Source organism: Anser anser, assembly GCF_964211835.1.
Source record: "Anser anser genome assembly, chromosome: 1".
NCBI lineage: Eukaryota > Metazoa > Chordata > Aves > Anseriformes > Anatidae > Anser > Anser anser.
In genome coordinates, this window is record NC_139720.1 from 99,494,822 (window position 1) to 99,522,160 (window position 27,339).

Sequence of the window (27,339 nt, forward strand, 5' to 3'; positions counted from 1 at the left end):
TGCTTGGTGTCGAGGCCCGCTGCCTCCACAGCTGGGATTACTGCCCACAGTGCACAGTGGAGGCAAGCACCACTCCCAAGTCACCACTGACCAGAACAAAACGTAAGACTGTCTCCAATTAAAAAACCAAAAAGGTCTTTTTTTTTTTTTTTTAACCTTGTGGTGAGTAGAGTAAATGAGTGTGTCTTGAGGTAAAACCACAGAATTGAAGTGTTCTGATATTTACCAGGAGGTAAAACTACTGAGGTCTCCCTCTTGTACCTTCTTGATGGTGTTTTATCAGGCTTGATTTACCACAGCTTGAAACTACAGCACTTCACTCTTAGCTGTGTTTTACCCTCAGGACAGTTCACTTACCAGCCACTACACAGATTTAAAACAAAACAAAAAAAATCCCCTACTTAAGTTTTTTTCTTCTTCTTCCTTAAGGCAAAGACGACAAGCCCCTATCTTGAGCAAATCAGTGGCTGATGCAGGCAGAGCAACAAATCTGCCATCTATAAAAGTAGTAGACTCATTTGTCCACTCTTAAGCTCTTCATGTTTGAGTCGGTGAAACCCTGACAGCCGCTTCCTAAATTCTGCTGAGAACTGCTCCGCCTGCCTTTGGATCAGGAACCAGTCACTCGGGGCAGGCAGTTTCTGAGGGTGACCCTCACTGTTTCAGAATGAGGGACGGGAAAGAATCCAACTATTACAAGTCCTCACACAGCTTCCTTTCCCCTGCAAAAAGTGGCGTTTAACGCATGACATGAGTTAAAGGTCTAAGTCTATCTCCTCTATATCACCTTGTGTTAAAACAGTCACCTGGCTGCTGCCTCAAGGATGCTCTCTCAACTCAAGTATTCTAGTTCTAGCATTTTTTCTCCTTTTTTCAAAACTAGGCCTAGTAATTTGAAAAAACATTTTAAGTACATACCCGTACTCCTGAGGTGAAATGTCCTGTTCCTGACGAGTCCTAAAGATGATAATGCAGTGAAATAATCCAAACAGGGGGAGTCAATCCAAAAGAGAATAGTCCAGCAAGGAAAAATATATCCAATATTATAAGAAATCCACGGTGTGGGGGACATAGAAAATGTTTATACAATTAGAAACTTTAAACATCAGTCTCCATAGCAGCAAGTCCAACTTCACCACAGTGTATGCCAAAAAATTGATTGTGCAATGGTGAGGCATAGTACAGAAACATTTCTCTATTAAATTTATGTTCCAATGCCAGTGCATTTACTAAAAAAATAAAATAAAAAATTGAAATCAAAACTCTTAACTTGAACTAAAAGGGTAATTGAAATTCCCATCATAAAGAATTTTCAGTCCTGGGTCCTGGATATAATGTCAGAATATGGGGCCAAATTAGTTTGTCTCCAAAGGTGCATCCCACTTGTAAATCTGTCCCAGAGACACAATGCAAACTTTGTTGTTTTTTTTTTTCAAAAAAAAAAAAAAAAAAAGGCAAACCAAAAACCAAAAAACCAACCCCCCTAGCAATTTATAATTGGTGCTGAAGACAAAATAAAAAAATCTGGGCTCTGTACTTTGAATTTGGATGCTTTAAATTTGCGTGAGCTACGAGTGCCTCAGGCCGCCGCGGATTATTCTCATTTTTGGATTGACTTCCCCCACCACTGGATTTTGTTTGCTGACGTGATCTCTTTAGGATTCTTCAAGAACTGGACAAACCACCTCAGGAGTGCGGGTATGGACTGAATTTCGTTCTATGGCGGGCTTTTCCCCCTCATACCGTCGCACCCCTTGCTTAAGAAATTTTCCCTCAATTTGTCTCCCTCCCCCCCACCCCCCGCTTTTGAATAACGCCCTAAAAATAAAAGCAACCCCCCTGCTTCTTTTAGCTCTTCTGATCCGACACATTTCCAACCGGGAAGGCTGCCGAATTCACCCACCGAGAACTACACCAGAGGCTGCCACCCTCCAGCGGGACACGAGCAGGGGACGGTCACAGGCCCATCACGCCGGCGCTCCGCCGTACGCACTGCGGTGGGAGGACGGACGGCAGGACTCCCCGTGAGCTGTGAAGCCTCCCCCCGGGCTCGGGCTGTGGTGAGAGCTTAAGGTCTAGGTAGTTCTCAGTGAGGGAATCGAGTTAGCAAATAATCCGCGGATTATTTTTTTAGTCTGCGGACTAAAATTTAGTGCACGGACTAAAATCCGGCCCGTCAGAGCAAGGTCTGTCTCAGTCTAAGATACATCTGGGTGAAAGCAAAAGGAAAAAAAAAAAAGGAAAGAAAAAAGGAGAAAGGAAATAAAAGGAAAAAAAAAAGCTAAGTGCACAAAGTAAAGTGTTTGGGCAGACTAACATTTAGTATGCAGACTAAATATGGCCGGGCAAAATGCACAGCAAGTCCACAAACAAAAACAAAAATAAAACACTGACAGGAACTTTTAAAGCAATCAAATACTACCCCACCGGCGCAGCAATTCATTTTTCTAAAATGAAACAAGACCTTTTGTAAGGCTATTTGTCCACAGGAGGGACCGAAGGCTCAAGTTTTCATTTTAAAAAATGAACCTGTTTTGGAGATAAACAAATGCAAAAGAAAGGCTTTACATACAGTATTACTCAAGGAAAATTTGCACTTGCATAACTCAAAACCTCTTGTTTCTGCAAAGCAAATGAATTTCAGGCTGAGACCCAGGTCGCTGTTTTTCCTTTATGTTTTTGGATGAGTTACAAAAATCTCTGAATGATCATGTAAAATGGAAATGCTGACTCATCCAAAACCGCAGCTTTTGGTGCTTTTGTTTTTCTTTCCTTCAGGTTCCAATAAATCCATACCTCACCAAAAAGCTGGGGGAGCAGTGCAAGTTCCTTCTTTGTTCAGGCATGCTGGTGATGCTCGAAGGCCAACAGCCCGTAACAGGCAGGCAGCGAGGCCAGACACATTGCCTGCCCTCTCTACGTTACACTGCCATCAGCGTGGATTTTTTCATGCAACTCCCTCTTCATTTTTTCAGGAACTACCACCATCCTCAACATTTCAAAAATGATTGCCAAGCCCCTGGTGCACTACTCGGCTCTCATCCCCAGATGACTTCAATTTAGATGAAGCCTTTTGTGCGCTAGCAGAGCAAGCCACATTTTTTCTTTCTGATTTGAAATGGTTCCTACCAGTGTAGTAGAGTTCACACCCTTTCTGAATTTCAATTCTTCCCCCCCCCCGCAAGCACACACACATCGTAAGACGAAAGAAAAAGGATGGAAAGCATGGGGTGCTCCCACTGCACTTCACTGGCATCAGCATTCAGTCCTCAGAGAAAACCACATGGGGCAAGAGCTACGCATTGTTTTAGCAGAATGCCTGGTCTGACTTTCAGTTCATTGACTTTCCACGCACAACATGGAGCTCCGTCTTCTTGCTCTAATTAAGTGCCAAAGCCAAAGCTCCCCAATGTTACACCAAGGTGCTCTTCCAGCCAACGTGTGCGGAAAGGCATCGCTTCGTGCCATCAGCCACCGCGTTTTGCATGCAGACTGCAAGCCCTGTTAGCACGCTGCGCTCCCTAAGAGAGCAGAGGCTTATTAAAATGACATCTGTTGCTAACGCATCAAGTTTGTGACACCACGGTTAAAAATTTCCTCACCAGCCTCGGAGCCGCGTAGGCCGTGCCAAGAACCACCCACACCCCCGATTGAGGCTGACAGTCTGCGCACATCTCCTTGCAGTTTGTAAGCACATTTTGACGGCACATGCCCCAGACTGGGAAGGAGGGCGACCAAGCCTCTTTGGAAACACTTCAAGATTAGGTAACGGGGAAAGCTCCTCCCTTCAACAGAAAGCTCGCGCTGTTTGCGAGCCTTCAAAGTTGTCAGATGTAGGACACGACCATCAAGTCAACTCTTTAAATGCAGTCGCGCAATGCAATTACCACAACTTGACGACACGAAGCAGTGTTTCAGTCACGCAAGTTAAATGCGGCGTGTCCCTAAACAGAAGGAAAGGGAAGAAACACATCCAAGAGTGTCTGTACTGAACTTCACCTGACAAGGAAACCCAAAGCTAATGCTCAAGTCCTGCTCTGGGGATCAGCCTCGGCCCAAGACCCCGAGAATTTCCAAATGGCATTTCTGAAATATGCCGTTTTGCTATTTTTGAAGCACGTAAAACTACGTGATACAAATGAAGACTACACAAGTCCACCAAAGAGGCACTGGTTTGGGGATTTACCTTAAAATATATATAACCTCCCTGACTTTCTTCTCTGATTGAATCCCTACATTTTTTCCTTAAAAGCATCTCAAAAATAGCAAATGCCTTAGTAGTCAAAAATCCCTGTCAGATGGCACTTCCGCAGGCAGGGAAATAAAGACAGAAGGGTTAAGTGGTTTACAAATGAGCCAACTCAGAACTGGGAACAGAACCAAAAACCTGTCTCCAAAGCTCCTTCGCGTTGAGACCACACACTTCTTACTGGGCTACTTCCACTGAGGGCCTGGCAAAACCAGAACCAACCAGCATTTATCACCCAGGGCATGCTCTGCTTCTACCAGGCTCTATGGGAGGGCAACACAAAGCAAAGTGGAACAAGACAGCTCCCCCTCCCAGAGAGAACCCAAAAAATCCCCCTCTGGAAAGGATCCCAGCCTCAGCAGGGCAGACACTATGAGCAGCTTAGACAGACACGCTGCAACGGGACAGCAGGACAGCCGGCACGTTACAGAAGCCTTGTTAAACTTAGTTTTTGATTTCTGTATTTGCACTGATGCAAAACATGTCTTAGTATTACAGACGTGCTCACTTATTTATTATTATATAGTCCTTTCTTTACTGCATACAAATTGGGCAGAGGCATGGTAACGTATCACCTGACAAACCTGGCTTCTGTTCTCATGCATTAGATGGAGATAAGGGATTTACACTGTCAGAAATCATTGCTCCTACAAAAGGAGAGAGGAAACATGAACTTGCCAGGAAAAGCGTGTTTTATTTCTTTAAGTTAGTCTCCAGCAGAACTGTTTTCAGTCTTTGCCTGAAAAGTCATCACCCAACAAGTGAAAAACAGAACTAGACTCTTCAGAAAGAAACAAGGGTATGGTTTCACACCAGGCAGTCACCTCCAGTTCGCATGGAAAAGACAGTTCTGCCCTTTCCTGGCCATGCATGTCTGCCCTGTTCTCTTGTCCCAGCACGTGTAGCTGGGTCTGAACGATCAGTCAGGTAAGAAAGATGGCCTAGATCCTGAATACTTTTTATTTTTTCCCCCTCAAGAACTTTTTAGTACTGTATAAACAAGAATGCAGAAGGGAGGCGTCAAGAATATGCAGGTGGGAACTAGAAAGAAGACCCCACTTACGATGAACTTAAGCTAATTATGAAATTGCACCCAAAGAAACATCTAGTCTCCATTGTACCTTCATGTCTTTACAAAAGATGAGACCCCAGTCTCAGAAGAGTTTGCAACTTCGATTGAAATGCAAGTCCACTAACAAGATTTCTCACTGGAGACTTTTCATTTTTCATTTTCTTTTGTCATCAGTTATAATTAGGAGTGACAAAACAAGCTATTTATCCATCTCACTGTTTTGTATTCTTCCTTGAATCTACAGTATGAGCAGTCACTTGGAAGCATTACAAGCAAAACAATCTGCTTAAAACCAGACAAGAACCAGGAGAGCAGGAGTAGGACAGGATGAGGACATGAGGCTGATTCTGGAGAGTGGAAAAAAACTGTCATGAGAGAGAGCAGACTCTTTATGTCCCAGTCCCACAGTGAGGACTGCCTGCTCCAAGTCCAGAAAAACTCAACACTCAAGGAGCAGTGAGTAGTATGGTAAAACATATACAAGGACACAAACAGACACACACACACAAAATATTTGGTCTGAAATATTTACCCAATATTTTATAATATTAGCAATTTATAATGTAGGCAGAAAAATGGATCATAAACTCAATATCCAAAGCTACTCTATAGTACAACACAACCATGTTTCTGTACAACTTCAAACTGTAACCAAGAGTGGCTGGTTGCTTCAGAAAAGGGTCAGAAGGAATATGAACCAGATCCTAAAATTTCATCTTGGACGCTGTTTTCTTCTGAAACAATATTTTGGCTTGAAGACATGGACAGAAGAGCATGCTTAATGGTGTAAATCACAAAAATGTAAGCGCTTATGAAGTTGGAAGGGACCCTGCCTTAATCTGCTGCAACTTTATTGTGATGGGAAGGTCTGTGGTGGGAGGAAGTCCTCCTATATTCATCCAGAAGAATACACTGCAGAAGGGGTGAGATGCACAAAACCTAGACATGACAATTTTTTCTTCCCTCTCTCTTCCACTGTTAGAGAAATGACTCCTGTCTTTTTCTGTTGCCATACTGTCTTGGAAATTACGATGCAGACACCTGCTACCTATAGATTTGGGGGTGGTGAATGAAGCCATTCTTTGTAGCACACTGAAGACTTACCTAACCAACTGTACATTGAAAAAGCACTTACATGTGTGAACAGTCTTGTATGTATCTTTAGATCAGGAGAAAAACAAGAGCCACTGAACTACAGCACACTAAAGAGCTGCACTGCCCATTTTAAAGAGTTCTCTGCAGTTGGCTCTGCTTCCATGTCTATCCAATGGAGACAAGGCTGAGAAGTTAATGATTTGACTAAAGGAAACAACCTTTGCTGATATAACCTGTTGAGTTGCTCGCCATCATGAACCACGTGCATGCTTCTAGCTCAGGAGATAAGTCACTTCACCATACTGCCCATTACAGGCAGGCAGGTGGAAGTATCCTTGGAAGGGAAAAAAAAAAAATCCAAACATGTCATCTCTTCCATGTAGAAGTGGCCTCAAGTACATAATTCTATTATGTACTACAGTGCTACTCAGATAAGATCCTTTACCAGCTGGAGGTGGGAATGTGGTAGGACAGCCATCACGTACAGGCATTTTTCATATTTTTGGAAATAATCACAGAACAGTCTTTGTTTTTCATAACCCAAAGGGCTTGAGATATGAAGGTAGCATCTGATTCATGCCAGGATAAAGGCCAGCTGTAAAAGGGCCATGGCAAGCAATGCCAAGCTAATACAAGCTTATGAAGCACGCATTTATACCTTTCTTCAGCCGTGCCACTGCCCCTGGCCTCCTTCAAAAAGGCCGAAAGATTGAGAGACAACTAACAAAATCTGAACTTCAACAACCCTATGACATACAATCTTGCATTTGATCTCAGATTTTCTTTTGGGCTTTCCGGTCACACAATTATGAAGTGTAGACGAAGCTTAGACAGAAGAAGATAAATGAGGATAAAGATTAGTAGCAGAGATCAGACTGTGCACTTTCAACAACAAGGCTCACAGAGCCAAGGTAGATGAAATACACAGAAGGGAAGTTCTGATCTTGTAAAAACAGCAGCAGCAAAGTCTCCAGAAAGGGAAAGAAACTTCTATTTGATGAGCTAATATATCTGAAAAAAATGGACAAGTTTTCTGACCCGTGACACACCTGAAGAGATGGTGTAGCCTGGCCATTTTCTCCCCAATTGTATCATTTTGTCAAGCAAAAGAAATTACCACTCCTGTAAAGCCTTGCTTCACTTATAACTTAATGCCCCTTACTCTTGGAAAAAGGCAGACAAGCAGTAGGACGCATTTCCATGAATACAAACTGTCCTACATTAAGAAAAAACAAAGGGAGGTCTGGACAAAAAGAACAGCTACGTTACTAAGTTAAATACTCCTGTATTCAGAAGAGGAACCCCCTACACCCTCACCCCCACCCCAAAAGAACTAAAATGCCCCACTTTGGATAGGGGAAGCAGTGGAAAGAAAGAGGCAAGTCCTGTGTTAGAAGAAAGATTTGATAGCTTGCTGGAAAGTTCAGATTCTTTTTTCTTTTGCTGGCTAGGGACACAGTAAACTCCAGTCATCTTCCACACCATACACACAACTGGCAGAAAAACATGCATGCGCTTGGATAACATAGGACTATATTGGAGAGAGGGGCTTTACATATTTTATATCCAGAGATTAAGGCTCTCAAGTTACAAAAGCATTTGAATCTCAAATTGTAAGACTGAAAAACCAGTCAGAACAGTCTGCACTGTAATCTCATGTTACTGATGCAGCACAGAAAAATATTTTTAGTGTTAGCTTGAATTCTCTCCTAAATTAAGACGACAGTCCCTTGTTAATGAGATGTCTGTCTTTATACTACTACATCATAGCAGTATGTATATGGATGATAGCAGTACGTATACGGATGATACCAATCCATTTCCACTGAAAACTCTAAGCTACGTCTATGAAGGCAGACTTCAAACTTTCATAAAACTTGTGCTCAAAATCCAGTTTAAGCCTGAAACTAGATGAATCTGAGAAATAGCATCGCTTCATGGACTCATCCTCATTCAGTCTCAAACAATTTACCCAGTCCTTTAAAAAAACTTGAAAGCTATTTCAATTTACTACAACACTAGCCACCACTCTTCCCCATCTAGTAGATAACCGCAAATTTAGCAGATCCCAACTCTACAATGATCCTCAGAAGGAAAACATGTCTAAGCCTGTCAGAAATATGCAGAGAGCAGACCATCAGCAGGTACGTCCAATAGAAGTCCTCATCAGAGAATTTCAATTGCAACTTATACATACTACAGCATCCAAAGGAAATTCTTAATTGCAACCTACACATACTTTTGCAGACCAAAGAAAGCTCCCTGAACCATAACGAAACAACAAGGGGAATGCCCTTGTCTCAAAGAGCTTATATCAGGCAGTGATTATATTTTCACTCAAGCATGCTGAAAATCAGCTGCCTGGAAGCTTTTCCACACAGAAACTAACTGCTGAGTCCTCTGGTCCTAACTAGTCCACAAAAATAACAGCCTTATCACTCCTGCAGTCTTCAGCAGCTCTTTAGCTTAGATGACAAAGGTTTGTGGTTTTGAGGCTGAAACTGTCAAAGTCCTGCTTGCAACTAGCTGTGGCACTCTAGTTACACAGAGTTATAACAAAAGCCATTTGCACTTTCCCCTTTTCTGTGTCATTCCTCTTCTGCTCATTAGACTGCATCTCTACAATCGTAGTTCAGAAGTACTTCTTCTCTTCTAGTCACTGTTCACAATTCTAACATCGAGAAACTCAAAGGATGTACACTTCCACTTCTGCGCCATCAGATGTTATACTGATACAACTGGGTAAGGAGGAACAAGCCAAAATATTGCTGACACTTACTGAAATCTTTCATGGCTCAACATCAAAATTGTGAGAGGAAAGGATCTTTAGAAGTAAGAGGATGAGCATCACTGACAACACCATGCAGGATAATCCATTTTAGTAATTTAGCATATGGACAATAAGAAAAGTACAGATCTCATAAATGAAGCATCATGTCATCCAATTGTAGTAGACTGCTTTAAATGCTGTTGTACACCCAGGTGATGTCAGGAAGAAGGTGTAGAATGAATTAAGAATGAGAAGCTATGTTGCAAGTCCAGCTCTCCAGAAGTAATTGTGCCTTAATGTGGAACACAGATTTGATCTCCTGACAAGCTCCTCTCAATTCTTTCTAATTAGCTTAGTTTCACCTGCGATCCTTTAGGAGGTCCAAACAACCATTCATTTATAACGTATATAAATAGAAGGAACTCTCATTTTTTTCTTGAAGGTTACATTTGCTGAAAAATCTCTATTGTGATCATCAAGTGCAGATAGATAATTCTTAAGACTATTCAGGCAGAAGATGAGTTGCACAGCTAGATTAAATGCTCAACTCTATAAATACTACAGTAAATCTCAGCACCCCTGTTCCATTGCATATTGGTTTAACCCCTCAAATACAGAACACCTTCACTGCAGAAGTTCAGAAGCAACCCTAGAATTCCTTGCTATAAGGCTTTGGGGCTTATTCTTGTGACTTTTATCATGGTGCAATTTGAAGCAGAAGAGACCAACTCCCAGGGATTTCATTTTCCCTATTTTTTTCCTGTTAATGTAAGATATTAAAAAGCATTGATGGATTTACTGGCCTCTCATTCTATTATAAATCACTTAACCCACAGAAACTAGGTTACAGAAATACAAACCAGGTATTACTGGGGAAAAGGAGAACTATAGTGGTGCATAACACACTACAGAATCTATCACAAAAATAGTGACTTAAGAGTACCTGGCTTGGTACGTACCTACCAGGTACATGGCCAGCTGTCACTAAGACCCACATTGAGCTCTAGCTAGTTTATCCAGAGTTTACACCACCACAGAGCATTAGGTCCTATAGAGTCTGACCTGGACATGTGCTGAGCTAGGAACAAGACCCTTTAATGCATAAAGCACTATGCTCTTAGCAGAAGAAAATGTGAGCCATTAAGATATGATGAGAATATACTGCGATATCAGCCATTTCTCAGTCAGCAAAAAGAAAATCTTAACAACCAGGCTTCAGTTGCTTAAGACTTGACTTCTAACTTATGCTACAACCTAGAGGCTAATTAAACTATCAGTTTTTACCCTTTCACAAACCAAACATCCATCATTTGTCCATGTGGAAGATAGCTTAACTATGTGGCCATGTATTTACTGTAATGCTAGCAGTTTCTACTTTGATCATGGAGATTATAATATTGTCAGTATTACTGCAATAGCCCTTCCTTTTGAAGGCTAGATAGCAAAAACAGTCATAAGTAACTCCATGAAAAAAGCACCACTCTCAAGAGCACACCTATAGGAGCACAAGTATATTATTTTTGAGAGAACCAGTTAAGAATCTGACTGTCAACCTTCACTGTCAGATTACGTAGCAGCATTACAGAAGTGTCACACGTCAACGGAACGCTTTCTCATTTCTAAGTGACTTTTGTGCACATCAGGAGTTATAGCATGACAGGATTTAGATATATTGCAACCCACTACTAACACACGCACCACTGTTTAAAAAAATGCTTGTAGGCAACCTCAAAAAAAACCCACAACCAATATATATTACAATACACTGCTTCAATACCTTCTTTATCCTTACCTAAATCAGGAGTTACTGGGTCCCCAGAATAGTTAAAGGCACCTAGTTTAGACTGAAAGCCACAGACACTGAACAATCAAACTTAACTTCTTGAATTTTTAGTTTCAGCCCACATGTTGTTATTATCCAATTTGTATAGACTCACCTTAGTCCATGGATGTGCCTTAATCTGAGGGAATTTGAATTCAGTATAGTTTGGATTCATTTCTCTAATTTGCTCCCTTGTAGGCGTTCCCAGAACCTAGGAAGGAAAGAAGAAAGGATAAATTGTTTACGTATGCTTGAGATTCACGTGGATCTGGAAGAGTCCAGTATAACCTCTTACACAGTGAGAAAACTTAACTGAAGTCAGTCTGTACAACTAGTAAATTAATACAGCATTGAGAACAGAATAACAAAAATTTCAGTTGGAAAGGACCTCCTCTCCTGATTCCACCAGGTCCAAGCCCCCTGCTCAAGCAGGGTCAGATACAGCAGGCTGCCCAGGACCATGTCCTGTTGGGTTTTGAGTGAGATTGATGTGATCCTCCCTGAGCCTTCTCTGCGCCAGGCTGAACAGCCCCATCCCTCACCACTTCTGATCATACGACACATGATCTAGTCTAATTGTCTGTGACACTTGCTCCAATATAAGTCTCTTGGTGGCATTTCATTCGTGACCCAAAGCCCAGTATCAAAAATTTTATTCTCTTGTAGAATTTTTCACAAAATTCAACATTTTTCTGAAACTCAGTGATATTTCAGTGGGGAATAGAGTTTACTATAATTTTAATGTTATAAAACAGTACTGCTGAACTTATTCAGAGATTGCAGCTCATCGCATGTGGCTGATTAAGGATCAGTCCAGTAAAACAAAATGCATTTTAAGTCAGGAACAACAGCCCTCTGACGAGCTTAAAAGACAAGCCAATTACTGCCTAGAGGAGCTGAAGTTTCCTTCTTTCCTCATTACAAATGTTTTTTTTCCGTAGTCCAATGCAAAAGATGAACTTAGTTTAAACATAGCCTGGAAACATCTACAGCGTGTACTTCCTGTTTACTTTCACAATTTATACTTCTCATTCCCAGAATGTGCACAACTGTTATTTGTGCATGCAAATTGGTAGTCGTGTAAGGAATAATACACAATCACACACCTCCTTCTGGGGCTGGACAGATTTTGAAGGGATCCTGGAAATCCCCTCAGGGACTAAGCAGGACAATGCAGTGTTAGTGCGTTACCATTACTAATCCTAAGAGTACATTCAATTCTACCCATATAAAAGAGCTGCAAAGCAAGTGCAAGGAGTCCCACTGTTTTCTGTTCTGCGCTGGTGCTCTGCAGGGGAAGCGAGGAGGGCAGAAGGCAGAGTTGGTCCTTTATGCTGAGCTCAGGTTTACCTTCCTGCAGGAGCCCTGCAGCCACACTGCTCCAGCCCTGCAGCAAATCTCTTGCCATACGGATTGCTCTGACGTCCTCACCTCGTCGTGAGACTGTCACCATCAGGAAACGGCCTAAAACCTGATGTTAGCACTCTACCTTACTGCTCGATAAAGAAGTGGTTTGTCATATGTTCTGGTACCTGTGACTACTTTCCTTCTGCTACAGGAGTGGAAATGGCACAAGCATGCTCAAGTGCAGGCAAAGGGGACAAGGACAAGTGTCGCCATTCAGCTAATCTATACAACAGAAAAACTAGCAGGTACTATGAAAGGAGCCTGGTTTCTCTTTATGATTTAAAATACATCTGTGCAAAACAAGTTAAAATACCTACCCAACAAAGCAATCTTTCAAATAAACAGCAGGCTGAAGAGGAAATAACCCCCCACAACTCGTTCAGGCAATTAATTGCTTCTTGGACAATAGATGTATCTGACAAGTCACATGAAAGAAGGATCACAGAACACCTACCTCCCGAGCCTAACCAGGACTTAAATCCCACCACCTCTACAAGCCAAACGTTACACTCAAAACTGACAAGAGGATTTTTCTGTGTGCATCTGAAAACGCCTCTTTTGCTCAGGGGGTAGCAAAGAGGCTGTTTACGGGATCCCGTATGTTTTACTAAACTTTGGAAGGAAAAAAAGGGCTGCCAGAAAACATGCCCTTTCCCCACTGGCCTGCTCCCCCAGCTACCAGCCAGCAAGGTCCCCCCGAGGCCGCTCTCCATGCTTTGATGACGTTGCTGGTTCTAAAAAGATGATGGAATTTCACATCTGCAAATAGCATTTTCATTCCAATTCAGGGTAAAAACCATTTTCAAAACCCTGGAAGTTTCTCGGATCAGTTAACTTCCTGAAAAATTATAGATAATTCTCATTGCTTTCCCATCATTTCTAGAGGCTCACTATGTTTTAAGGCCTTCCTTTCATAAGGGGAACTTGTTTAAAAGCTTACCTTCTTTCACCTCCCCACCCCCTCAAAAACAAAACTTTAATAGCATTCCTAAGAGAAGGCAAGAATTACATTTTTATATAGCCAAAATTCAAGAATCTGGCTCAGTTCCCAAGGAACGAGCTCAGAACGAGAGCCTACACAGTGCCAGTATCTTCAAGTAAAGACTGTTTATAGTATGGGAGAGATTTTGGATTAGATAGGCAAGGGCAGCTTCATGGGAGGACCCAAGGACAACGCCCAGCCACACGTTTCACAAAAAGCCACATCTGTAACTGCAAATAGTGGGAGGGAGCAACTCCCTAAGCTCAAGCCCTGGTGACAAAGATAGTGAAGCATTTAATCAACAGTGCTTAAGGTCTCATGAAAGATTAGAAAAGGTATTGAAGAGGGATAATGCCATATGAAAGAAGGGAAAGCCTGACCTTTTGATTATATAGCCTCTGACACACAAAATAACTGTACAAAAGGAAAAGTGACTTACATTAACTACCCAGTGTATTTACTTTGTTCTCTCTAGATTGCAGAGCCACGCCACTGGTGTCTAGGTGCTTTTGATTTGTACTGCGAGTAGGCAGATTAAGGCAGAAAACGAAGAGGAAAGTACACAGGAAGAAAAATGGCAGCTTCTAAGACTGTCAAATTCAAGTCACAATCCAGAAAAAAAAAGAAAAAAAAAAAAGGAAGCGGGATGAATGAAGTGATAACCTACAAAATTGAACGGGTAACTTGACATGTCTGGAAGAGGCCCTGTAGCAAAGGATGGAAACACCCCAACCCCTGTAGCCTAGAAGATGGTTTGCTGCACAATTTTAAAATCATGCCTTATTGATTTACACTGTGTTTTAGGTACATCAGGAATACAACTGAGTAACCTTGATGAGTAGTAGCAATCATTTATGTTATCACAAAAACTGGATAACTTTTTTTTTTTTTTAAAGTCATGCATATGACTTATTTCTGTTTGAAATGCGAAGGAGAAGCATAAATTACTTGGTACGTTTTTGGCAGAATTACTCTGTGAAACAACTGCTCTTGCTATACCAGCTCTGCAAATGCTGTGGAGCAGATGTTCCTTGCAGAGAGGTTTCACAGAAAACGGAGGTTGGAAGGGACCTCTACAAGTCATCTGGTCCAACCCCCTGCTTGGGCAGTGACCGTCAGCAAGAGCCAGTTGCTCAGGGCTGTGTCCAGGCAGATTTTGAAGATCTCCAAGGATGCAGACACCACAGCCTCTCTGATTGCTCCAGTATTTGACCACTCCCATGATAAAAAACTGTTTTATTGTGTTCAGACTGAATTCTATGTGTCCAGTTTGTGCCCACTGCCTCTCGCCCTGGCACTGGGCGCCAGTGAAAAGAGCCTGGCTCCAGCTTCTTTGCACCCTCCCTGCAGGTATTTTTATACACGGATAAGATCCTTCCCCAGTCTTGCCTACATCAGAAAGCTTTTAAGAAATATTGAGACCAATACTTAATTATTCAGGTCTATGCAGATTAGTACATGTTATTCTACTTCTGTTTCTTGGGGACAGTCTTGTGAAAGGTGGTATTTTCAAAGAAAAGGATGGTTTTTTTCGACTGTACCTAGAATGCAGACTTAACATTTGAATGAATGAACGGGGACTATGCAAGACTTGTAAGAAGAGATCTTGCAAGTGAAGGCAACAGGCTAGCAGCCAAATGCTGTTACTCTTCATCCCCAATAGTCACCATCATCTCTTAAATAAAAATACATGGAAAAAGAAACTATCTAATAAGAGTAACCAAGGAATACACTTGTTGACAAGATAAATGCTGGTTTAATTCTCTCAGGACAAAAATTGAACACTGGAGCTTTTACAAGTATTTTCTGGAAAGTTATTCCTTAACATTCACATGTAATAGATGAAGAACCCTAAATACTTTTTCTTCCAGGAATAGGGTTCATGAAGATAGCATAATGGTATATATCTTAAGAATTAAAGAAAATCTATAACCACATCTCTAACAAACAACATCAAGAAAATTCTGTATCTGAAATAAGTCCTGAATTTGATTACAAATAGCATAATGATCTTCATTTTATGCACTTGCAACTGAATGTGCACATAAGGATGAATAATATTCAGCTCCAAAGGATGCCTTAGTTACACCCTAGTAAGGAAGACAGAGGCTGTCCACACCTGGCTTCACTGCACAAAAATGTGCAGGGTTATTTAAGACCAAAACCACACTGCTGCAACATATGAAAAAGAGGAAACTGTAAGTTTTGCACAAACCCCAGTGAAATAAAGACCTTTTCTGACAGTCATTGTTACTGCTAAATGTTTGCCAAAATATCAAAATCAATTAAATGCATAGGTAGACGGAGAGTTTAGAGACTCTGGCTGGTGAGGACTGAAGTGAACTCGAGAGGGAAGAAGATGGTTATTTAATTCAGTCCTCCAGAAAGCCACAGTTACAGTGGTACACTGCCCTCCCTATGTAAACTGTGCAATCTTACAAGGAAATGTCCTCCAGAAAATCTGGTGTGTGTGGTTTACCAGATGGCATAATTAATACTTCTGTGAACATGTCTGCACCTCTTCAGAAAGTCGTTAGAGGTATGCCAAATTGTTACTTAAATTCAGTGCTAGAATCTCAAGCAGTAAACACAGGTCAGAGAAATAATGCTTCAAGAGGTCTATGGTAAAAAATAAACTTGTACATTTTATATACACAGTCTTTCAAAAGCATGCTCTTGTCAAAGAAAAAGGAAAGCCAACTAAATATAGAGATTTCTTCTATTCACAAACTCAAGAACAGCCACACAACAGGAATAGGAAGAAACCCATTGTCACTGCTGACATGAGTATAATTGTTCATCAACTTTTTATACTGCCTGCCAGCAAGCACTGCAAGTGTGGAATAGCACTAGGCACAGGAACAGCCAAGTTGTGATGTGGTGCAGGGTGGAAAATGCCAGAAGACTTCCTTTATGGGAGAGGACCCAGACAAAAGCCCGCAGCAGAGACGAGCGGGTGCTGCGTAGCGCTGACAGACGGTCCCAGTGCCACACATTCGCTCAGTGCAGGACCACGTTTGATAACAAGAAGCCTCCTCTCCGACTGCTTATTCTCCTGGAAGAGACAGCTCCACTCTCCCCATTAACTACTGTGAGTTAACTTATTTTATTTCAAAAACTGAGCCCAAAATAGTACCCTGACATTTGAGTGTGAGCCATATATTATAATTGCAGTCTATACTTAGCGTTCAGCTCAGTAAAACTGTCAGAGACCAAAAAGTTACACGTGGTTAGGATTCCTGATACTATTGAGGTTGTCTTTTAATAAATCTTTTCCTCTTGCCCTCCTCCTAACTATGGGAAGATGATTTTATTATTCTTCGGTGCAAGGAATAATCATGTAAGTCCAGAGGAACCAAAAAAACCAAACCCAAACCAAAAAACCTGCAACCCTTTCCTACAATCACAAGTTAGTCGATGCACCTCACCCTCAAGACTGCAGCACGGACAGGGGAAAAAGTATTTCTGGGAAAGACAACGAAAAGCAGATTAGCAGATGTGGTCCTCCCAGTTTGCCAGGGCTGCTCAGATGAGTATTGCTGTTTCATTCTTCTGACAAAGATTTTTCTCCCCCATTTTTTGAGGGGAGTAGGGAGGGTAAACTAAACAGACCCTTCCAGAAAGTAAATACGCATATAAGTATTTATCTTAGAAAGAAAACCATGATGTTTCAGAAATTCCCTTTTTGCAAGGGGAACACAGAATAACCCTGTTCTGCGGGAGCTATGGTTGAAGATGGGTCAGTCGGGGGGATATCCCAGCCAGTTTTCCTTTGATGGTTTCAACGCTCTGCAGCACCACGAGAGAGTGTGGGGGAGGACCAGGAATTCCCCCATCCAAGCTTGTATGGCAGGCATGGCCGTCCTGCAGGCACCACGGCTGCATTCCTTGCTGTGTGCACAACGAAGGGGAATTAGGTAGCAGCCCACACCGACAGCATCTCCAAAAATTCCCTCTTGCAGGCTGAGAGCAATTCTTTTGAGCTGTATTCAGCAATATCCCTCTTGTGCTGCAGATTCTAGCTAGGCAGCAACTGCAACCATCCTGGGCTGCTGCAAGGAGCAGTTTCACCTTTCCAGCTGTGAAGGGACTGCTGCTCTCTCAGGTGTGGCATTTGCGCTGATGTAATTTCTTTACCTGACCACTGATGCAGCCCAAAGTGCTGCTGTGCCTGCTTCAGGAACTAGCACATTTCTGAAGGAGATGTCACTCGAAAGCCAGCAGGGGCATGAATTACAACAGATATATCGGGTTACCCACTTGAGATATTCCTAGCGATGGGATAACCTAACATTTAGAGTAGCCAGCAAGAGCTAAAAATAATAAGGAAGAGTCACCATCCAAGATAAAACCTTGGAAAAAGCACACCATGTAATTTCTCTCCTGTAATGGTGAAAGTACTCAAGAAGAATGTGCTGAGATTAATTATTTCTTCAGACGGAGCTCCGAGACAGTATTTCCCCATATCAAATATCCTTTTGTCAGGGGTAAGTGGTCAAATATCTCTTTCTCCCAGCCAGACTTAGAACATCTGGAAAGACTGAAGAACTATTAAAGAAACAAGGAAGGAAAGAAAGAAGTATTACTATGGAAAGACTGAAGACTAAGGAAATACGAACAAGAGAGAAAGAAGCTAAAAATAAGGACGCTGTCTTTTGATTCATATGAACATGATGCTGTGGTTCTAGAGGGGCACAGGTTTTTGGAACAGTTGGCGAACAGGCCTTGAGAAATTCCAAGCACAAGTGGCTGGAGAAGACCTCAAAAACTGCACGAAATGAAGTAAGGCTGCTGAAAGTGAATCAAAGTCTGACAAAAGCCAAAAATGTTTCTGACAAAGCAAGGGACTGAGGATGTTGAGCACGCAGCCTGTGGGAAGGACAAGCCATGCTGGATGGACACATCTCAGAAATACTGCCTTCATGACCACCACTACCGAGGGGATGTCATTGGTGCTGCGTGAGACAGGAAGACTTGTTTAACGTGGTGGCATTTCAAAGTCATTCTCCAGTCTAATGCAGAAACTTCATATCCAGATGCAGCATCCAATTGCTGTATTGTGAAATGAACTCTGAATAATCACAGTTGAGTAAGCAAGTGAAAAATTCATCTTGGCCTGAAGCATGCTACAAGACTGATTGTTGCTCTTAGTCATTCTGAACTGATAGGAACCCGCATAAAAGTTTCTAAGCTGACCTCTTGCAGGGGATTCAAGTATATTTAATGGATCAAAGTCAGATGCATTTCCAGATGCGTGGATAAATATGTTTTACTCTAGTCCTTTTGGGGAACTGAAAATACTCCATTTTCTCTGTCCCTCAATTTCAGACATACATTCCAAGGAAGCCATCTGAAATGTGATGCTCCAAGATGGTCACAGTGCAACAAGAAGCACTGCTCCCAAGCTGCAACTTTGTAGAAAGTTCATGGCTGTTCTAGAATCACAGAATGGTTTGGGTTGGAAGGGACCTTAAAGCCCATCCAGTTCCAACCCCCTGCCATGGGCAGGGACACCTCCCACCAGACCAGGTTGCCCAAAGCCCCATCCAGCCTGGCCTTGAAAAACTCCAGGGATGGGGCATCCACAGCTTCTCTAAGCAACCTGTTCCAGTGCCTCACTACCCTCAGAATAAAGAGTTTTTCCCAAATATCCTCCATTTCAAGCCATTACTGCTTGTCCTATCAATACACTTGCTCATAAAGAATCCCTCCCCAGCTTTGCTGTAGGTCCTGTTAAGGTACTGGAAGTACCCCAGTACTGGCCTCCCTGGAGCCTCCTCTTCTCCAGGCTAAACAACCCTGTCTGTTTTCGTAGGAGAGGTGCTCCAGCCCTCTGATCACCCTGATGGCCCTCCTCTGGACCTGCTCCAACAGCTCCATGTCCTTTGTGTACTGGGGGGCCCCAAACCTGAGCACAGGGCTCCAGGTGGGGTCTCACAAGAGACACCCTACAACTGGTGGATCCCATAGCTCTGCTTTTCCTACAGCCAGCAAACATTAAAATAAGTCTGTGTTACAACGTAAACTTTAGATAAAAACATTCTATGGCATCAAATGGAAGTGGTGGATGCCATATGTAAAAAAAAAAATAATTAAATGAACCCTATTCTAAATGAAATCTTAAATAACCTCATGTTTCACATTTTGTTGGCTGCGCTATCCTCAAGTACAATTCTTTCTATTCTCACCTCAGCCTTTTGCCAGTGCTTTTATGAATAGCTGATACACAAATTCACAACACGAGATGTGGTACAGGGGCATTGAAAAACAGTTCCCTTAGGCAGTTTACATTCATTTTCCCTTCTATTGTTGCCTTGAGAATCTGTGTTTTCTCTGTAACAAATATATGGGCAGAAAATTATTCATGGCATCCACCCATTCTAATTTACATTTTCCATTGTATTTTATTTAAGGATCCAGTGAACACCCTTTTTCATAACTTCTACTTAAAGATTTACAGCATTTGTTCTCTCAGACTTTCCTAAAACATTCTCTGAACAGTAACCTTTTAATTGAACAGACTAGGCTTCCTCTAAAATGGAGTTATTCCTATATTAAAGCTGTTTCACTTAATTTCTGTGTGCAAAGGGGTATGTATCTAAGAGGAGATGAGACATCTCCAAAAAAAACCCATAGGTCTGGATGATCACTCAGAATCAACCTTTCTAGTTTAAAGAAATTCAGTAATCTGTTTCTTCTGAGGTGAAAATCATCATGTCAAGCTATTATTTACCGAAGATCAAGCCTTTACACCAGACACTCCTCTTGCATCATGCAACATGACATTAGTTTGCCAGTACTATATATTCAACTATGAATTGGACTCGGTCTTTGCGGGTCCCTTCCAACTCGGGATATTCTATGAATTGGTCAATAAAAATTACTACAATTTATGGTAGCAGTATTTAAAGAAACCGTAGACTGTACACAGACCAACAGCAATTTTATTAAAGTATTCCTTTGCTTCAGTATAATTTCACACAAGTGTAAATGAAGCAGAATCATCACAATCAGAGCACATATATGCTATAAAATTATTAGTTTACAGATGTTTTCTTCCAATATTGCAGAACTGAAAACATCCAGCTAATGAAAGCTGCTTCTAGTAAGCTTCAAACAAAACCACAATCTCTGCTTGGCAAACATCCTCAATAATGAGAGGACATCCATTTCCTAATTATTGTACTTGGATATTGTTTAAGTCAGAGCAATGCCAGAGCACTACGGTTTTGTTGATAAGGCCTCTCTACTCTCAGATTTCTAACTGAGCCACGAAGGACTTACAGGACTTTCACAGTGATATAAACAGTAGTTTTCACAAAAACTCATTAGATATAGTTTCTTGGGAATGCAGACATTAATTAAACCAAACAGAACTTTTTGCAAACTTCTGATGGCAAGCAGCACAGTTTATCGTACGAATTCCTCAGGAACTCTAGCACTCTGAAGTGTTTAGAGGGGCCGATTTACTTCTCACAAAAGCTGTGCAATGGAAAGCACTGCACTGCTCCAAGTTGCTTCTCAAGAAGATAAAATTATCATTTGTGTCATCATCAGCACTGCTTGTGACAGCAACTTTATTTTTCCACGGATGTTTCCCGTGTAAACTGACCCAACATGATCTTACTGAGTTTGAGATACACTAGGCTGAAAGACAATAATAAGAAACCAAGGAAGTCTTAGGAGAAGGAGGTGCAGGAAGCCTCTGGAGGAAAGGAATCGACTGGATGACTTCCAGCAGTACAGACATAAAACCACTGCAGCAGTAGCTAGGTTTACGTAGTCAAACACTGGAGGAGACGTGACAAGAGCCTAGAAAGGTCAGGACACATCTGACTGAGACCAGAGAGCAGGCCACAGAAACACTGAGCCTCACATTCTCCATGCAGCAGGATGACAACTTGGAGCTGGCTGGCATCAGATGTTGTGTTAACACAGGGACAAAGACACCAGCAACAGACAGATTTTACAGTTCTAGTGAATAATCGGTAAAAGAAGGAAGTTGACACAAACATGTATGTATCAAGGTAGCTGTTAAGCGGCAAAACCAAGAAGGAAGTTCTTTTAGTACAGTCCCCTTGTGGTGATGAAATAAAGCCAAAAAGCACACGCATACATCTTATCCTTTGTAATGCTCCCATTTTACTACGTGCATAGTACAGATGCACTGCAGGCGTTGAATGAGGAGGGTTATACTAGGGAAAAGAACATTTCAAAGGTACCAAAGCTGAACTGGATAGATGCTGGGAAGTCAGGCACCAATCTTTTAAGCTATGAATTATTTTTTCCATGCCTCTAATTTGAGAATCACAGAATATTCACAGCTTACCAAATTAAATCAATCAAGATGTGTTTGAACTTAAGCGATATATAAATGTTATATATTTTGAAATATTAGGTCTTTTTCACTTCAAAAATAAGACTTTTCAGATGGAAGGTATTCTCCCCTACATTTGATTAGGTCCCAATTCTCCAGCTGCAAAAAGGAGTGCACGTTTTCACCCCTTACCTCAAAGAACTGGTAGGAAGGAGGAAGAGAAGATGGCTACATATGTGAAGAATCTGGCACAAAGAAATTTAATAACACTCTTTTCCAAGCCAAGTACTAACTGCGTGCAACAAAGAAAAAAGAGCCAGATTCTTAAAGAATGAGAATCACACATGCATAAATATTGGCTCAGTATGGAAGCACCATTTCCAAGCACACTGAAAGTGCAATCCTTTAACGGGACAAAACCCTATGTAATTAAAAGATAATATATCATTACACATGATTACAAGAGGGACAAATAAAGATCATCAAGTTCTCAAAAACACGAGAAGTGCTTTCAGTCACGGTTTACACACAACTCATTGTACAATAGTGACTGAAAATATATGTTGCCAAGCTCATAACAATGAACATTTTCATACTGATTCCAAAGGAGTTGGGGAAAAAAAAAAAGCACACACACTTTAAATTCCATTCCATACCTTGATTATTTCCACCAACTGATCCACACCACTGTCACCTGGAAAGATTGGTTGTCCTAGTAACAGTTCAGCCAATACACAGCCTGCTGACCACACATCTGAAAAGGGTGAAAAAAAGCAGAGGACAAGAGAAGGTATCAGTAAAAGGTATGTACTGAGCCATTTATAGATGTGTATATATATATATAAAACCACAGAAATTTTAAGCTACTAATTTTATCACTTGCCAGGTTTCATACTGCATATAACACAGCTAAAAACCAAAAACATTCCTCTCCTAAATTTACAGCTAGGAAACAAAGATATGTGGCATAAAGCAATAGGGGGGCAGGTATTCTAGAGTCAAACAATGAGACAATGTGAACTGGAAAATAATGTTGAACACCGCATATCTTGACATTAAAACTTATACACATAGGGAAAAGAACAGTATATCTGCCATGGGAAAATTAGGAACTTCCCCAAGCCCTGTGTGGTTCTTAAATCACAATGATCATGAACTACTCATAGTTATCACCTACCACAACAGCTGATGTTTTTGCTGTTTCTGAATGTTGAATGGATTAATTTTTCATCTATGTACTGAAAGCATATATACATTAGCAGACAAGCCAGTACTGCAAATATTACTAGTAATATGTAGTACGTAATAATTTAGACAGCCTCAGAGTCACATCAAGACCTAATCTTTATCCCAGTTCCATTTGCAAACTTGGCTGAACACCAGTGCTGCAAGACATAGGTCAACAGCATCCGTAAAAGATGCCATAAATTAATTTTCATTCATATACCATAAACCAAATCTAGCCACTAGAAGCTGCTCCTCAATGTAAGACAATCTTCATCATCTATTACAGGTGTATCTTTTTATATAGAAATAAGACAATTCAATACTACAACAGTAGCTTAAGAATGCATCTACATGTACTACAGGATTTAGCTTTTTTCCTCCAAAACAATCATTCTGAACAAAAACTTAACCAAGCAGTTTCAGTGAACACTTGACAGAAGATACTTGTGAGAATTTGCTACAACTGCACACCAAATACTGAAGTTTGAACTGCTCAACAGACTACAAGTATGACAGAGATGCAACAAACTTTCTCCAAAAAATAGGTTGTCTGTAAGGTTTTCTAGAAAAGTCATAATTTATTCAAACGTACACCTGAAACCTCACACAAAAATCTTAAAAAAGTAATCAATACCAAAAGATTTATAAAGCCTACAAGACTGTAATGCCCCAAAAGAGAAAAAAACAGAACCAGTCACTTTCCTCCCATGCTTCTTTGAGCTCTTGCATACTCTTATAAGAGAATATTCCTCCAGCAAGCAACAGTAGCACCACCACAACTCAAAACCCAGATAATTGCCCCATCCCTGGGAGTGTTCAGGGCCAGGCTGGATGGGGCTTTGAGCAACCTGGTCTGGTGGGAGGTGTCCCTGCCCATGGCAGGGGGTTGGAACTGGATGGGCTTTAAGGTCCCTTCCAACCCAAACCATTCTGTGATTCTATGAATCTACCTCCTGAGACGTTTTCCAGCTGGAGATATTCCATGCTGAAGATCCTTACTCCCCATGTGTATTCAAGTAACACCACTGGGAAGTAGGATACATGCAACACACAAATATTTAGCTATAACTGACACCTGATAGTCCTCTAACAGTTGACTATTACTTTGTCAAAACCACTAGAGACTGATACAAAAATAAAAACATCAGGAATTCAAGATTGATAACAATAACTGGGAAGCGAGAACAGACTTTTCCTTCCCGTGTCCATATTAAAAAGAGAGAGTGGGATAATGTAGAAGTATTTTCCCCTCTTCTCAAGAAAGATACAGTTCAATCATAACACATGGCAGACAAAAAATTACTGCAGCTTTCAACATAATGCCTCTCCAAGTCAAATTGATGGACTGTCACATAATGCCTTAGGACAAAATTTGCATCAGTGCTTACCCTAAAAAGTAATGACTTGCAATGCAAATGGCAATCAGAACTAATCGCAAGTTTAAGCCAAATTTCAACAAGCAAACAAGCCACACGCTTTGTGAACGTTTAGCAATATTTAGTAGAAGCTGATAAAGACACCAAGATGCCAAGATCTCTTTTGGGCAAAGGCATCAAATAAAGAATAATTAATTGCATCTGACTGCTCAGCAGCTGATAACTGATAACTACAGCCATCAGACCAATATATACAACAAAAGGATGATGCAAAGTATTACTTCTGTCACATACCAAGAGCCTGTCAAAAATGTGGTTGGGTTTCTAGGAACTTACACAACAGTTCAATAGATAACAGATTTCTTCAGAAGCAGTGGAGAAACAGATTAAATGTATTAAGCTGAGCACTGTAACCTAACAGTCCACGTAAAGGCACCTTAAGGGGTTTTGAGAAAGCAGAGTCCTTTCCACGTGAATACACGAAGCAAGTGGCACCCCAAAGCTGTAATCATTATCGACTATTCCAACACTTACTTTGGACTGAGAAAGAAACAATATATGGGAAGGAAAAGACAGAACATGCACAAAACCAAAGCTGGTATTTGAGTAAGTCAGCACTCAGAACTCAGTTCCTTTTAAAATCTGGAAACTAAGTTAGCATATTTTTTTTTTGAATTGGACTGTGGTTTTGTAAAACTGTTCTTAAATAACCTGGCTGGCTTCTCTGTGAAATTGGCTTTGTGCTGTTTTATCCCTTCCCGGGCTCCCTTCTCCCTCCCCCAGCCAATTTCAGACCAGTCTGAAAGGCAGAGGTCTTGAATCCATTTCAGAAGTTTTGTAAAAACCAGAGGGAGAGCATGCACCAGCGCCACCGCTGCGAAAGGAGAGCTCAGTCCCTGCGGGACCTGCCTGGCTTGTCCAGAACACAAATGCAGCCGCAGACAAGCCAAAGGAGGTGCAAACAGAAAAAGGCTGGATGCAGGAGAAAGCTGAGGGCACTGCAGTGGGAAAGAGAATAAAAAGGATGTAGGTCATGAGGGAACAGCTGGTGAAGTCTAAGGAATGCTTGTGGCATTCGTGCCGGGGGAATCCATCAAACACAGCAAATCCACTGGAAACCTACGCAGTTGTTCCTTGTGCAGTGAAGTTCATCAAATCAGGTGATTTAATGCCTCGTTAAAAGGTGGTTTAATTTTCCTTGATTTATTTGCTTTAATACTTTAAATTAATCAACACACACCACAGATGCTCTGAAATCCACAACTTTTTCCAGGAGTGTCATTTCACACACTTCCAAATTCGGACTTGGGCAACATCCTCTCTTCAAAGAAATGAGCAAATCTTCGAAGTATTCTCAATTAAAGCCAGAGATCTGAAGCCAACTTCAGCAGCTTGAAAGCAGGGATGGTAACAAATACAATTTACATAGGTGTTTATACAATTCTGCTGAATAATGTACAATGAGGAAGAAAATGGTAAGTTTTGACTCTGCTGAAATTTAATGAAATTTTTGCCACGGACTTTAAGAGGACTGAAATTTCATTCCACAATGATTTACTATTTTTTTTTTTATTACTACTCTTTTGAATCTGTCCTTTTGGAATTTATCTTCCAAATTTGAATGGTAACATTTTCTGCAATCCTGAAGTAGAAAATGTACTAAAACCGTATTAAATTCTGTAAAGAGATGTGCTAAAAAGCAAGTAAAATGTACTAAATGCTGTATTTTAAAATGTACTAAGTTCTATATTTAGAAAAATAAAACTGTACTGAATTCTGTACTTAAAGATATATAACTTAAGAGAAGTGATAAGGCAGGTCGTATTAGTTTTTGATAGCTTCTTAACAGACCATGTTCAGCCGTGTTCTACAGTCAAAGCTAACTGTTAAGAGTTTAATCTTTCAGAGTACATTTGCAGTGTAAGTACTGGCTCCCATGGGAAGAGATGTATATTCTTTTTAATATATGCAATCTAATTAAGGCAAAACATGACTATTATTCTAATGCTTTAAATTGGTTAATAAATAAGAGAGGATGTTAATAGAAAAACGAGAATGAAATTTAATGAATTATCCTTATGCCAAACATGTTGGGATGATGTGAAATTTTAAGAAAAAATACTGAAATCTATTGATTTTATTATATTGATTTTATTATATTGATTTTATGTAGAAGAAAATGAGCAAAGCTACTTTCTTGATACCTTTAGTAGAATGCAGTCTAAACAATACAGGCAGTAAATGCAGCTAGTTTTCACAAGTAACAAAAGCAGCTTATGTCGTATCTTCTATAGACTGAAAACACTGTCCTGGTTTTAGCTGGGATAGAGTTAATTTTCTTCCTACTAGTTGGTATGGTGCTGTATTTAAGATTTAGGATGAGAATAAAGCTGATAACACACCAATGTTCTAGTTGTTGCAGAGCAGTGCTTGCACTGAGTCGAGGACTTGTTAGCTCCTCGTGCTGCCCTGCCAGCGAGGGACTCGGGGTGCACAAGGAGCTGGGAGAGGACAGAACCAGGACAGCTGACCCCAAATGGCCAAAGGAATATTCCACGCCATATGGCGCCATGCTCCTCAGTAAAATGAGGAGTAGGCTGCTGCTCGGGGTCTGTCAGGGCATCAGTCAGCTGGTGGTAAGCAACTGCATCGTGCATCACTTGCTTTGCGTATTCCTTATATTAATAGGACTGAAAAGGAAGGAAAAATAATAAACTGTATTTACCTCAACCCACAAGTTTTACCTTTCTCTCCCCCATTCCAAAGAGGTGGGGGAGTGAGTGAATGGCTGTGTACTCTCAGGTTAATCCAAAAGAAACAGACAAATACCATTATCTGAATGACCTGTAGTAATTTAAGCACTCAAAAACTCACATAGCCTCTTATACTACAAAGCTTTTATTAAATTAATATACATTTCTATTACTTTATTGATCTTCACAGTTATAAGGTGATCATAAACTTGTCTAATAATATGATCTGGGTACTCGCCTTGCTTTTTATGCCATTCCAGCACTAGAGA

The 27,339-nt window shown here is 41.0% G+C and overlaps 1 protein-coding gene across 2 annotated transcripts in view; it reads right to left on the bottom strand.

The window, feature by feature from the left end:
- GSK3B (glycogen synthase kinase 3 beta) overlaps nt 1–27,339 on the bottom strand; it is a 145,876-nt gene that overhangs the window by 15,254 nt on the left and 103,283 nt on the right. The window contains exons 7-9 of one of the 2 annotated variants that reach the window (XM_083811937.1): nt 22,371–22,468; nt 11,124–11,219; nt 919–957 (exon numbers count right to left, since the gene is read on the bottom strand). In XM_083811937.1, coding sequence (XP_083668063.1) covers nt 919–957; nt 11,124–11,219; nt 22,371–22,468 — 233 coding nt within the window. The remainder of the gene's footprint in view (nt 1–918; nt 958–11,123; nt 11,220–22,370; nt 22,469–27,339) is intronic. The other variant, XM_083811938.1, reaches the window with a different exon arrangement.